Here is a 12179-nt window from a genome sequence, read left to right on the forward strand (position 1 = left end):
TGAGTTGGATTATATTGATTTATCTTCTCTTGAGCAGCAGAAGTTGACAGAGGACTAGTTCTGTGTTTAGACCTTGCCTTTGTCTTAGAAATTCCTTGGCTGGGGGGATCAGGTGCCTGAACATGTTGGCTACACAGGGGGTGCTCGTGGTTTGCTCATAGATGGGTTGATAGACAAATAGGAGTAATTGAAGGAGCAGATCCACAAAGACACAAAGTCTTCGGGAGCCAGCAAGGAATTCATTCCCAAACTGGTTGGTGATGGAGAGGGAGAGAGCTCAGACAAATCAGTGTAGAAGTAAATTTGAGAAGTAAATTCTACCTTAAGTAGCATCTTGGCTGGGAAATTCCCATCAGAGCTGGACCATCACAGAGCATCCCCCAAAAGCCAAGGCAGAGTCACTGGCAGGGCCACGACATCCCAGATCTTACAAAACACATACAGGACAAGAGCCAAGGAAAGCACGGGAGGCCCCTGTGGGTCCCAGCCGTGCCGGGCTGACGGGGTCTCTCTTCCCTCCAGCTCCCGGCGCTCCGGAACGATGTGCTCCCGCAGCTCCTGCCACGACCACGAGTCCTCCTGCCACGGATCCCGCTCTTCCAGCCACAGATCCTGGTTCTCCTGCCTCAGGTCCCGCTCCTCCTGCCACGACTCGGAGTCCTCCTGCCACTACCCCATCCAGAGGCAGCCGGTGCAGAAATGCAGCTTCGTGACGTCCTGCTGCCCCCCCGGGCAGCGCTACTGCCCCCCGGGCCCTTACTGCCCCCAGATCCCCTACTGCCCCCAGGTCCCATATTGCCCCCAGGTCCCCTACTGCCCCCAGGTCCCCTACTGCCCCCAGTACACCAAGAACATCTGTAACCTGCCACCAGCTTGCCCCAAGTATTGACAGGATCCAAACCCGACTCCGGACCCACCGGCTCCTCCCTCAACTCCAACCACGGCTCGTCTCCTCCTCCCTGAAATCCTGCCATGTGCCTCCCTGGGATGAAGTGTTCCCCTAATTAACATCTGTGGTGTCATTCTTTCTAATTATTTGGGAAATGTCCTTTCTAATTATTCAGGGCTTTAATTGCTGTTGGGGATCTTTGTCTGTTGTGCATTTTCTGTTTCGGACTCATCTGGGTGTGGGAAATAAATCTGGCAGTTCATGAGACCCTTGTTGTCTTTGAATTTCTTTATTCTCTTTTTCCTTGATTTTTTTTTACATTTTTTTCTGGGTTCTTCAGTCAAATTTCCTCATATTCTCAAAGTATCCCAACAGTTGGTGGCAAATAATTCCCACATTCATTTGGGAATGAAGGGAAGACACATTAGTAGAGGGAAAAGTTCTCAGCTACCAAAAATCTACATGGGCATAAGGGTTGAGCAGAGAAAAGCTTCCCTTGCTTCCAGGGGTCCACACAGATTTTTGTCCCATCATTGTGAAAAAAATATCAGAGAATTCAACTTGAATTCAAACTCAGCAACTCCCTGACAGGAGGGTGTAGAAAAGTGTGAGTTGGGCTCTGCTCCCAGGGAACAAGGGACAGGAGGAGAGGAAACAGCTTCAAGCTGTGCCAGGGGAGGGTCAGGTTGGCCATGAGGAAGAATTTCCCCCTGGAAAGGGTGTTCAGGCCTTGGCAGGGGCTGCCCAGGGAGGTTTGGAGTGCCCAGCCCTGGAGGTGCCCAGGGAAGGACTGGCCGTGGCACTGAGTGCTCTGGGCTGGGGCCAAGGTGGGGATGGGGCACAGGGGGGACTTGCTGACCTTGGAGGGCTTTTCCAACCTAAATGATCCTGGGATTCTGTGATAGCTCATTAAATGGAAGGGCAATAAGTAGGTCACAGTTGCTCTTTCTCAACATGCAGTAATTTCCTCCAAGCCCAATGCCAGACCTTGGGCAAATAAATATAAATATAAATATAAATATAAATATAAATATAAATATAAATATAAATATAAATATAAATATAAATATTTTCAAATACCTGAACATGTCTGAGCCTCTGAAAACAGAAGCCACAAACTGCCCTGGAAGGCCTGTGAGCAGAGGATGATTAGAACTCTTTAAGGGTCACGTTTTCTTTAACAGGACCTGAATCTGAAAGGTTCAGAGATGCCTTTTGAGTGGATGTAACCAACAACACCCCATTTTTGAAAGGTTGTTGACCAGGCAGAAAGATTTTGAAGGAACACCAGTGTGATGCTCCAGGACAAAGCCTGGAGGAAAGAACTGTCACACCAGCACTGATTTTGGTGGCTGGGCAAGTGCAGGTTTTGGTTTGGGACCCACAACTGAGTCACAAAATGTCCCTGAGGAATTGGGGCCATCCTCCCTTGCTGCACAGAACTCACCACAAGCAATTGCGTTGCCTCTGGCCTGAAGAAAAGCTGCTGGACACCCACACTTTGGGAGGATCTTCTCCTCCTCAGTCAATAAACTGCTCTAATGGGCAACATTTCCCCAAGTTGATGAGTTTCTTTTTCTTGGGCTTCAAACTCTGGGTCAAATGGGGTTATAAATCCAGCTTTAGTGACAGAACCCAATATTTGCTCAAACTTTGGCTCCCTTTCTCTGAATCCTTTGCTTTCCACACTCCTCTGCAGGTGAGGTCAGGGGGGAAAAAAAGCATAAAAATATCAGTAAAGGAAACAGAAACCAAGGAATGGGAAAACTGACTACACTCCTACCTTGCACAGAGCTCATGGTCAGCTGTTTTTCTCTGATCTTAATAACCTTTGATTCACGTGGAACGATCTGATGGGATCATCCCAATCATCTGCCAACTCAAGGAACACGTGAAGCACCAGAAACATTTTCTTTTTTGCCACACCAGGGAACCGAGGAGATCCCTCCGGATTTTCCAGCTTTGTGCCATGCCCAGGAGTTGCAGCTGATAATCCCATTATTTCCTCTTGGCATTCAGCAACAGGCAAATTAAAGTCCTGAGCTGTCACCTGCACCCAACGGGAGACCTTCCCCAGGAGTCAGCATTTCTGGGCCCTTTCTGTCACTGATGCAATCCCAGTTATCCCCTGGCCAGCTAATTAACACCCGTCAGATTAGTGTCAGTCTCCAGGAAACAGGAGAGAAGTGCCTTCGAAAATCCCTGCGTTGGGAATTACCTATGGGATGGGGCACGGTGTGCCAAAGAGGAAACACTAAAAATAGGGATTGAGAGCGGAAATAATTAAACTGTCATTGCACAGAGGTGTCTCATATCCCAGATAACCTTTGGAGGGTATAAAAGGTTGCTCAGCCGAGTCGTCCTCAGTCACTCGCCTTCGCTTCCAGAAACTTCTCGCTGCAGCTGAAGAGGGTAAGACCAATTTCACTATTTCTGCTCTGGCTGAGAGAGAAGAAAACTCCACAAGAGGTTTTTACGGACCTCCTGGGAGCTGGGACTTGGTTAAGTTCCTCCTTGTGCCCCTGAGGAAGAGGGAATGGCAGGTGGAGGGATGGGGATCACCGGGAAGGGGCAGCAAAGGCACTCGAAGGGATCCTCGGGTGGCACAAACTCTGAGCTCTTTCACAAGGGAGGTGGGTTTGGAAATGGGCTCATGGGGCTCCAGTTGGCTTGTAGGGACCTGATTCCACACAGCAGCTCCCAGAGCACACCCAGCAGATCCATCAGGATTGCTGGGTCTGGATTAGGCAGGAAAAAAGAAAGAGAAGCTGGAGAGTCAAGACTGGAGATGTCAAGAAAAATATTATTAAAAAGGATGAGAATACGACAAGTGAACTGAGTTTCCTCTCACCATGTTGATCTCTTGCTCCACACAGCTCTGCTGATACTCCAGAAGATGTGCTCCCGGGGGTCCTGCCACGACTACGAGTCCTCCTGCCACGGATCCAGGTCTTCCTGCCACGGATCCCGCTCCTGCCACGACTCGGGGCCCTCCTGCCACTACACCATCCAGAGGCAGCCTGTGCAGAAGTTCAGCTACGTGACCCCCTGTTGCCCCCCCGTGCAGCGTTATTGCCCCCCCGTGCAGAGTTATTGCCCCCCCGTGCAGCGTTATTGCCCCCCAGTTCCCTACTGCCCCCAGTACACCAAGAACATCTGCAAGATGCCACCAACGTACCCCAAGTACTGAGGAAGGATCCAACCCTGGCACCCGGATGCGCTGCCTCATTCCTCGCCCAAGGCCTCAAGCTCACTGCTGTGCTCATGGCTTTCCAGCCTTTCTCCAGCATTTCCAGCCTTCTCTCCAGGCAAACAGTCCTAAGAAGGGTTGGGGGTGACACCATTTTGGGGTGAAGCCTCTTGGTCTCATGAGTTTTGAGCTGTTTGTCCCCTCTCCGCTGGGAACAGTTTCCTCCTTGCTTTGCTGCTTCGCTCTCCTGCAAGACAATAAAAATGGTGTTTGAAGCCGAGCGAACAGTTCCGGGTGTTTTAGTCACCACTCTGTCACACAGGCTGGATCGATGGGCCAAGGTATGAGTTTAACAAGGCCAAGTGTCAAGTCCTCCACTGGGATCACAACAACCCCCTGGGAAGCTCCAGCTGGGGGAAGAGTGGCTGGGAAGCTCCAGAAGGACCTGAGGGAGCTGGGGGGGCTCATCCTGCAGAAAAGGAGGCTCAGGGGGGACCTTCTGGCTCTGGAATTCCCTGACAGGAGGGGGGAGCTGGGGGGGGGTCGGGCTCTGCTCCCAGGGAACAAGGGACAGGAGGAGGGGAAACGGCCTCAAGCTGTGCCAGGGGAGGGTCAGGTTGGCCATGAGGAGGAATTTCCCCCTGGAAAGGGTGTTCAGGCCTTGGCAGGGGCTGCCCAGGGAGGTGGGGGAGTGCCCAGCCCTGGAGGTGCCCAGGGCAGGACTGGCTGTGGCACTGAGTGCTCTGGGCTGGGGCCAAGGTGGGGATGGGGCACAGGGGGGACTCCATGGGCTGGGAGGGCTTTTCCAAGCTCAGCAATCCTGGGATTCTGTGCTTGTCTGGTGGCACCTGTGTTTTCTTGTGGGTTTGGAGCTGTGCTTTAATCCCTGCTGAAAGCAGCTCAGGTAGGAGGAACACCAAGGAAACATGAAAGCCATGGGAAATGCCTGCAGCTCCCAGCAGTGATCCCAGCAGCACCTCACGCAGAGGGCTGGGAGGGTTAATTGGAAACAAATCCTTGCACTGAGCTCAGCACATGTGGGGGGTTTGGATTTCCAGCCAGGGGCCTGACCTGTGGATTCATGTTTTCCCTGCGTGTTCCTCCTTTCCTAGGGCTGCGTTTGGAAGCAAAACAAAGCAGATCCTGCAGGGTTTGCAGCTTGCCTTGGAACACCCTCAATTAAACAATTTCTCCACTGTAAAATAAGGGAAGGTTTCCCTGGGGTGACTCATCCACCCATCCCAGGTGTGGGAAACAGGCTGGAATGAGCCGAGCTCTGCAATGCCCAGTAAATGAGCAGTTGGTCTGTAAGGAATGGGAATTCCCTATTTACAGGTTATGGAGAAAATCGTCATTACAGAGGAACAGGCTGAAAAGGAAAAGTGGCCAATGGGATGCCGAGAGCAATTAATGACTCACCTGCACGTGGGTTGTTGTCCCTGCCAAGAGGTGGCTCATCTTCACACGACCCTTGGCAGCTGTGCCAAGTCACTTTCTGACTCATTCTTGCCCTCCCTGCAGGTGGGTTTTGAGGTGGGGGAGCTCTGTGTCCACAGCACTGGACAAGTCTGAGTCTTCAAGCTGAGACTTTCTCTTGCTGCCCAGGAGTCCAACTTTCTCCTCTGTGACTGACCACAGAACATTTCTGTGCCTTGGAGCGAGTCCAGAGGAGGCCACAGTGTTGGTGAAGGGACTGGAGCCCCTCCCCTATGGAGACAGGCTGGGAGAGTTGGGATGTTCAGCCTGGAGAGGAGAGCACTCTAAACAGCCTAAAGGGATGTTTCTGCTCTGTTTAATATGTGTTAAATAACGTAACACAGATTTCCACAAGCAGATTTCCACAACCAGGATAAACTGCGGGAATCCCCAAAGGATTAATGAGGAGGAATTTGTTTCCCAGCAAGGGTTGCTTCACTGCATCCATAATCCTCCAATCCAAACAGACAGAGAGGTGTTACTCTACTCCTGGCACCTTATGGAGCCTCCTAAATCCCTCCACTCCATGCAAAATTTAATTGGGAAATTTTTATGTCTCTAGGTTGAATCTTTTGTAAAATCAGTGATGGGTTTCCCCATGGGATCCCTGCAGATCCATCTCACAGAGCTTCAAACCCTTTTGATATTCACATCCAGCTCTAGCAATGGGGGTTTTGGCTCTCTGGATGAAGCAATGCACCAAATCCACACAAAGTCACACATAAAACTGCCTTATTTTCACCAACATCTCTTACTTTACCTCCCTGCTCAGGATTCCCCATATTTCCAGTGTTGGATTCTCCTGGAATTTCTCTGCAGGCTCAGGAATCCCCTTGGCTGTTTGAAGAGGTGCAGGTACTCAGCTGGTGTATAAATCTCAGTCTCTAATTAGATGATAATGTGTGGCAGTGACCTGGTCTCACCTGCTCATTAGCATGAGGCTGAGCTCAGTTAAGCCCATGTTTTAGTGAGCAGGAACGCTGACCTTGGAAAGACCTTGCCTGGAGAAGTGGTGACTTCATGGCCCTCTGAACCCCTCCAAGCAAGAGCAGCTCCTCCAAGCTGCGATGCAGCCAAGTTTGAACAGAAGTTGCCCAACAGAACTGGCTGAAATCAGAGGCTTTGTGTCCCCAGAAGTCAAACAGAAGGTTCACGACAACCTATCGTGTCCTCAGCGTCCAAGATTTTAGCCCTGGCTGAGCAAGCACAGCCTAAATCTTCTCTCCTTCCCCTCAGCAGAACTCAGGGTGTCTCCAGAGAAGCTGTAGGACACAGGGGAGGGTGGCCAAGCAGCAGGATCAGCCCTTCTCCTCGGGGTGACCTCAGACACAAAACCTTCCATCACGTCAGTCACGGTCCCGAGTCCCCTGAATTTCCTCTGACAGCAGAGAGATAATATTTTATAAAGATGTGGTTTAATTTGAAATCCTCGAGGTGCTCAGGACATCCCATGGAGCCTTCAGGCAAAGCAGATATTAATGCCTGTCATTAATGAATAATCACGGGGCGATCATTATCATTGGCACTAATGGCCGTCCATGGGTGACTGAGAGGTGAGCACAGAGTTATTTCAGAAATCACACCTTCCATTACTCCAGGGCAAAGTGGAATTTGAAAAGAATTGAATAGGAATTTTGCAGATCGAGTTGTGCTGAGCATAAACAGGATGCAAAACTTCCAGAGGGGTTTTGCATTCGACTTTGATTTGAATACATCAGAAAGGAGTTGGAAAAATACAGACCCCGACTTGACCCAAACTCCGGATTTCCACGGGGAATTTGCACAGTCCTGGGCACCTAAATTGTCTTGGCAATGATGTTGGCAAGGCCTTGAGCTGCCAGAGCTCAGGGGGTGTTTGGGCCTGGTGGGATTGGTGGGGCTGTGCAGGGCCAGGAGTTGGACTTTGACAATCCTTGTGGGTCCCTTCCAGTGCAGGACATTCCATGATTCCATGATTCTATTCCAAGGCCAAGTGTCATCCCCTGCATGGATGGGATGAGATAGAGAGGGGTAAGATCTCAAGAACTTTCTGTTCCCTATTTGTCCTTCTGATGACCAGAGACCCCACTGGGCTTCACCATTTCTCCATTCAGACACGAAACATGAGGCCATGGAATTACATTTCCTGGAATTCTATTCTAAAAATCATATCAAAGAGCAACTGACATCCAGAAGCCTCTGAAATCCACTGCACCTCAATCTTAATGAGGATTTTGATGTTAATTAAGCACTCTCCAGCTGAACAAGCCACAGAGGATCTCAATGTAGCAGCTTTACCATATGCAAAACGAGCAGAAAAAAAACCCTTTAAAGAATCCCACAAGAATTAACTTGACATTAAAAAACTGTAAAAAATTCACACAACAAATTGATAATGACACAAAATTGAGGTCTTGGTCAAAACCCACGAGGCAAAGACTAAACAGCTGAAGGCCCATTGGGTGAATAAGTGCAGGCTGAGTGCGTAAATCCCGAATTGCTGGGGGGTACCTCATGTCCGGCAGGGCAAGCCCGAGCTAAATAAAAGGTCTCCAGGTCCCTTTGCTCCTCACACAACTTCACCTCTCAGCTGCTACGGTAAGTGGTACCTATTAGCAGTGGTGGTGATGGTTTGGGGTTTGGTCAATGGAAATGTGTCTTTGTGTTTGATCTTTGCAGAGTGTTGGACTGGATTGACCTTTAGAGGTCCCTTCCAACCCAAACTGTTCTGTGATTCCATGATCTGCAGCTCTCTAGGAAATCCAGATCTTTTGAGCCTGTTGGTCTATTGTGTCTTGCAAAAAGTAGGGAGGGCAGAGTGGAAAATGAGCTTCTTGGGGTGGAAGTTCAGGGAGTGATCTTCAGGGAGGAGGGAATTGGATGAAATCTCTCTGGGATAGCGACAGGTGGCTCGATTTCTGTAAGGATCTTTCTTGGCAAGTCAAGGAAGTTTGGCACCTCAAGGAACTCAGTAGGAAGCAGGGTGGGATGTGGGTACCACCCACAGTTTGAGGCAGCAGCACTTCTGTGCCAAAATAAACACTAGACTTGGAAAGACGGGTCGTGTCTGAAAGTCCGCTGTGTTTCAGGTCCTCGCTCCGTCCACCCTCAGCCACACTCCCAACAACATGTGCTCCACTGGATGTTGCTCCACAGGATGCTGCTCCGTCGTGAAGACCAAGACCGTGTGCTGCAGCCCCTGCCAGAAAACCGTGTGCTGCAGCCCCTGCCAGAAAACCGTGTGCTGCGAGAAGAGCGTGTGCTGCAGCCCCTGCCAGCAGTCCTGCTGCTGCGACCCGTGCCAGAAGACAGTGTGCTGTGACCCGTGCCAGAAGACAGTGTGCTGTGACCCGTGCCAGAAGACTGTCTGCTGTGACCCATGCCAGTCTGTGTGCTGTGACCCGTGCCAGCAGGCAGTCTGCTGTGACCCATGCCAGAAGCCCTGCTGTGATCCATGCCAGACTGTGTGTTGTGACCCATGCCAGAAGCCCTGCTGTGACCCATGCCAGACTGTGTGTTGTGACCCATGCCAGAAGCCCTGCTGTGACCCGTGCCAGACTGTCTGCTGTGACCCATGCCAGAAGCCCTGCTGTGACCCGTGCCAGCAGGCAGTCTGCTGTGACCCATGTCAGAAGCCCTGCTGTGACCCGTGCCAGCAGGCAGTCTGTTGTGATCCATGCCAGAAGCCCTGCTGTGACCCATGCCAGCAGGCAGTCTGCTGTGACCCGTGCCAGAAGCCCTGCTGTGATCCATGCCAGCAGTCCAGCTGCTGTGACCCGTGCCAGACTGTGTGCTGTGATCCATGCCAGAAGCCCTGCTGTGACCCATGCCAGCAGGCAGTCTGCTGTGACCCGTGCCAGAAGCCCTGCTGTGATCCATGCCAGCAGTCCAGCTGCTGTGACCCGTGCCAGTCTGTGTGCTGTGACCCATGCCAGCAGTCCAGCTGCTGTGACCCGTGCCAGTCTGTGTGCTGTGACCCGTGCCAGTCTGTCTGCTGTGACCCGTGCCAGAAGACTGTCTGCTGTGACCCGTGCCAGCAGCCCGTGTGCTGCACCAAGGTGTGCCAGAAGTCCATCTGCTGTGTGCCCCGGCCCTGCTGCTCCTCCTGCTGCTCCTACGTGGTGAAGAAGCCCGTGGTGGTTTGCTGCAGCCCCGTGCAGTGCTGCACCACTGTCAGGAAGTGCTGTGTCCCCTGCATCCCCATCCAGCAGTGCTGCATCAAGAAGAGCTGCTGAGCCGTCCCTGGGTGGCAAAAGCACCTCTGCCAGCTCCACGTCTGGTGTGCGACGAGAACAGGCCCCAGGAGATGAAAACCTGCTCCTTTGCCTCTGGTTCTCATCGTGATGGAGCCAACACGTAGGGATTTTCTTCTTCTTCTTTTCAAGCTTAAGCTGCTGCTTCTTTCTGTCCTTTAGTTATTGAGTATCTTCAATTTATCACCCATAGTATAAGGCAAAGAACCATTAGATATTAGTGGGGTAATTATTCATTCTCTTCTTGGTGGTTGGGACTTGGGAGCCCTTTGCTGGCAATGTGATCACTCTTCATTCCCTCTCTTGGCTTGTAGACAATAAAACTGAGCATTAAGCAAAATGCAGCCTCTGCTCTTTTGGTTGTTCTTTCCCGGCTTTGCCCAGAATTTGTCCTCATTCCGGTGCCATCTGTGCCTTTGGCTGCAGATGAGCTCCAGTGGCACTGCAGGACATTTAGGGAACAAAGAGCTGCCCAGTCTGCTGGCACAAATTAGGTCGTGTCTACAGCAGAGCAGCCTGAGCCACTGCAATGGGTTGCCCAGAGCAGCTGTGGCTGCCCCATCCCTGGGAGTGTCCAAGGCCAGGTTGGACAGGGCTTGGAGCAACCTGGGATAGTGGGAGGTGTCCCTGCCCATGGCAGGGGGTGGGACTGGATGATCTTCAATGTCCCTTCCAACCCAAACCATTCCACGATTTTAGGATCCCTTCTTGCCCCTCCTGATCATCTGCCACAGCTCAGTGTTTACTGTAAAACTTAAAGGTTAAGGTAATTAAAACTCAAATGACACGGACTGATAGAGGCATAATCCCACCACCTGAAAACACACCACTCTGTAAATCATAGAATCATGGAATGTCCTGAGCTGGAAGGGTCCCACAGGGACCATCCATCCAACCCCTGGCCCTGCACAGACACCCCAACAATCCCACCCTGTCCCTCAGAGCATTGTCCAAAGCCTCCTGGAGCTCTGGCAGCCTTGGGGCTGTGCCCACTGCCCTGGGGAGCCTGGTCAGTGCCAACCACCCTCTGGGGGAAGAACCTTTCCCTAAAATCCAGTCTAACCCTGCCCTGGCACAGCTCCAGCAGCTCCCTGGGTCCTGTCCCTGTCACACAGAGCAGAGGTCGGAGCTGCCCCTTGGGAGGAAGTTGTAGAGCCCAGTGAGATGTACAGGAGCTCCCTTATCTTGGAAAGGGTATTTCAGGAGGTACTGAGAGGAATTCACTACTCACTGAGCACAGGCACCATCTTCTTCCACTGCCATCTTCCGAAGATAAAAGCCCAGAAACCACGGGAATTGTTCTTACGTGAGCAGAGCGTTTCCTCCGCGCCTTCCTGGACTCCGAGCCCTGGAATGAAACCCAGGGCTCAACATACAACTTAAAGGCTTCATTCCTAGAATAGCCCACACATGAGTCGGGGATACCTTTCCTACCTGGCTGGGACTTTCTTTGCTATTAAAATGCAGGAGTCAGCCCTGAATTGCAGGTCTGGGGAAGGTGCCTCGAGCACTGGCTTGATTGCTTCCTCAACCTGCATTAGAATCATCTTCTCTACCTGTTTAACTCCTCTGAAAACACTTCCCAGGTGTTCAGGAGGCTTTTACTGAGGTAAATCATGTACAATGCACCGGCAGAAGGATATTTTATATCATAACTAGAGCAGAAGTGCCTTGGTTAAGGAAATAATGTGATTATTAATTTCATCGTGGAATCATGGAATGGTTTGGGTTGGAAGGGACCTTAATATTCATCTCATTCCACCGCCTGCCATGGGCAGGGACACCTTCCACTAGTCCAGGTTGCTCAGAGCCCCATCCAACCTGGAAAAGCTGCAGGGTCAGATCCTGCCCCGCTCACAAAGGTCCTGCAGGTCCCAAACTCACAGAACCACCACAGAAGTTCACAAAGACATCACAGAACAGGGCATGGCATGTAAAAGGGACTTCATGGAGGTGTCATTTCTGACCCCACTGTACATTAAATGACATTTAACAGCAGGAAAAATGCCATAAATGCTGAGAGTGTTGGGGTGGTTCAGCCTGGAGAGGAGAATGTTCCAGGGAGAATCTCAGAGCCCCTTCCAGTGCCCAAAGGGCTTCAAGAGAGCTGGAGAGGGACTTTGGGCAAGGGATGGAGGGACAGGACAAGGGGGAATGGCTTCCCACTGAGAGAAATGAGGTTTAGATTGGGTATTGGGAAGAAATTTCTCCCTGTGAGGGTGGGGAGGCCCTGGCAAAGGTTTCCCAGAGAAGCTGTGGCTGGCCCTGGATCCCTGGGAGTGTCCAAGGCCAGGTTGGACAGGGCTCTGAACAACCTGATGTAGTTGAAGCTGTCCCTGCCCATCCAGGAGGGTTGGATTAGATGATCTTTGTTGTTCTCTTCCAACCCAAA

The 12179-nt window shown here is 51.4% G+C and overlaps 3 protein-coding genes across 3 annotated transcripts; all 3 read left to right on the forward strand.

Moving 5' to 3' along the window:
- The first annotated feature begins 541 nt into the window (after window positions 1-541).
- LOC127462467 (putative small proline-rich protein 5) lies at window positions 542-889 on the forward strand. Its single transcript, XM_051771098.1, has one exon. The coding sequence runs from the start codon at window positions 542-544 to the stop codon at window positions 887-889; it is 348 nt and encodes a 115-aa protein (XP_051627058.1).
- Window positions 890-3743: 2854 nt separating this feature from the next.
- Window positions 3744-4079, forward strand: LOC127462481 (putative small proline-rich protein 5). Its single transcript, XM_051771120.1, has one exon. It carries the CDS (start codon window positions 3786-3788, stop codon window positions 4077-4079), a length of 294 nt encoding a protein of 97 aa, XP_051627080.1. The 5' UTR covers window positions 3744-3785.
- Window positions 4080-8662: 4583 nt separating this feature from the next.
- Window positions 8663-10095, forward strand: LOC127462505 (keratin-associated protein 4-8-like). The gene is made up of 2 exons (XM_051771151.1): window positions 8663-9046; window positions 9296-10095. Exons 1-2 carry the CDS (start codon window positions 8663-8665, stop codon window positions 9767-9769), a joined length of 858 nt encoding a protein of 285 aa, XP_051627111.1. The 3' UTR covers window positions 9770-10095.
- The last annotated feature ends 2084 nt before the right edge of the window (window positions 10096-12179 follow it).

Source organism: Manacus candei, unplaced genomic scaffold (genome assembly GCF_025592945.1).
Source record: "Manacus candei isolate 608988 ecotype Guabito, Panama unplaced genomic scaffold, ASM2559294v1 h1tg000128l, whole genome shotgun sequence".
Lineage (NCBI taxonomy): Eukaryota > Metazoa > Chordata > Aves > Passeriformes > Pipridae > Manacus > Manacus candei.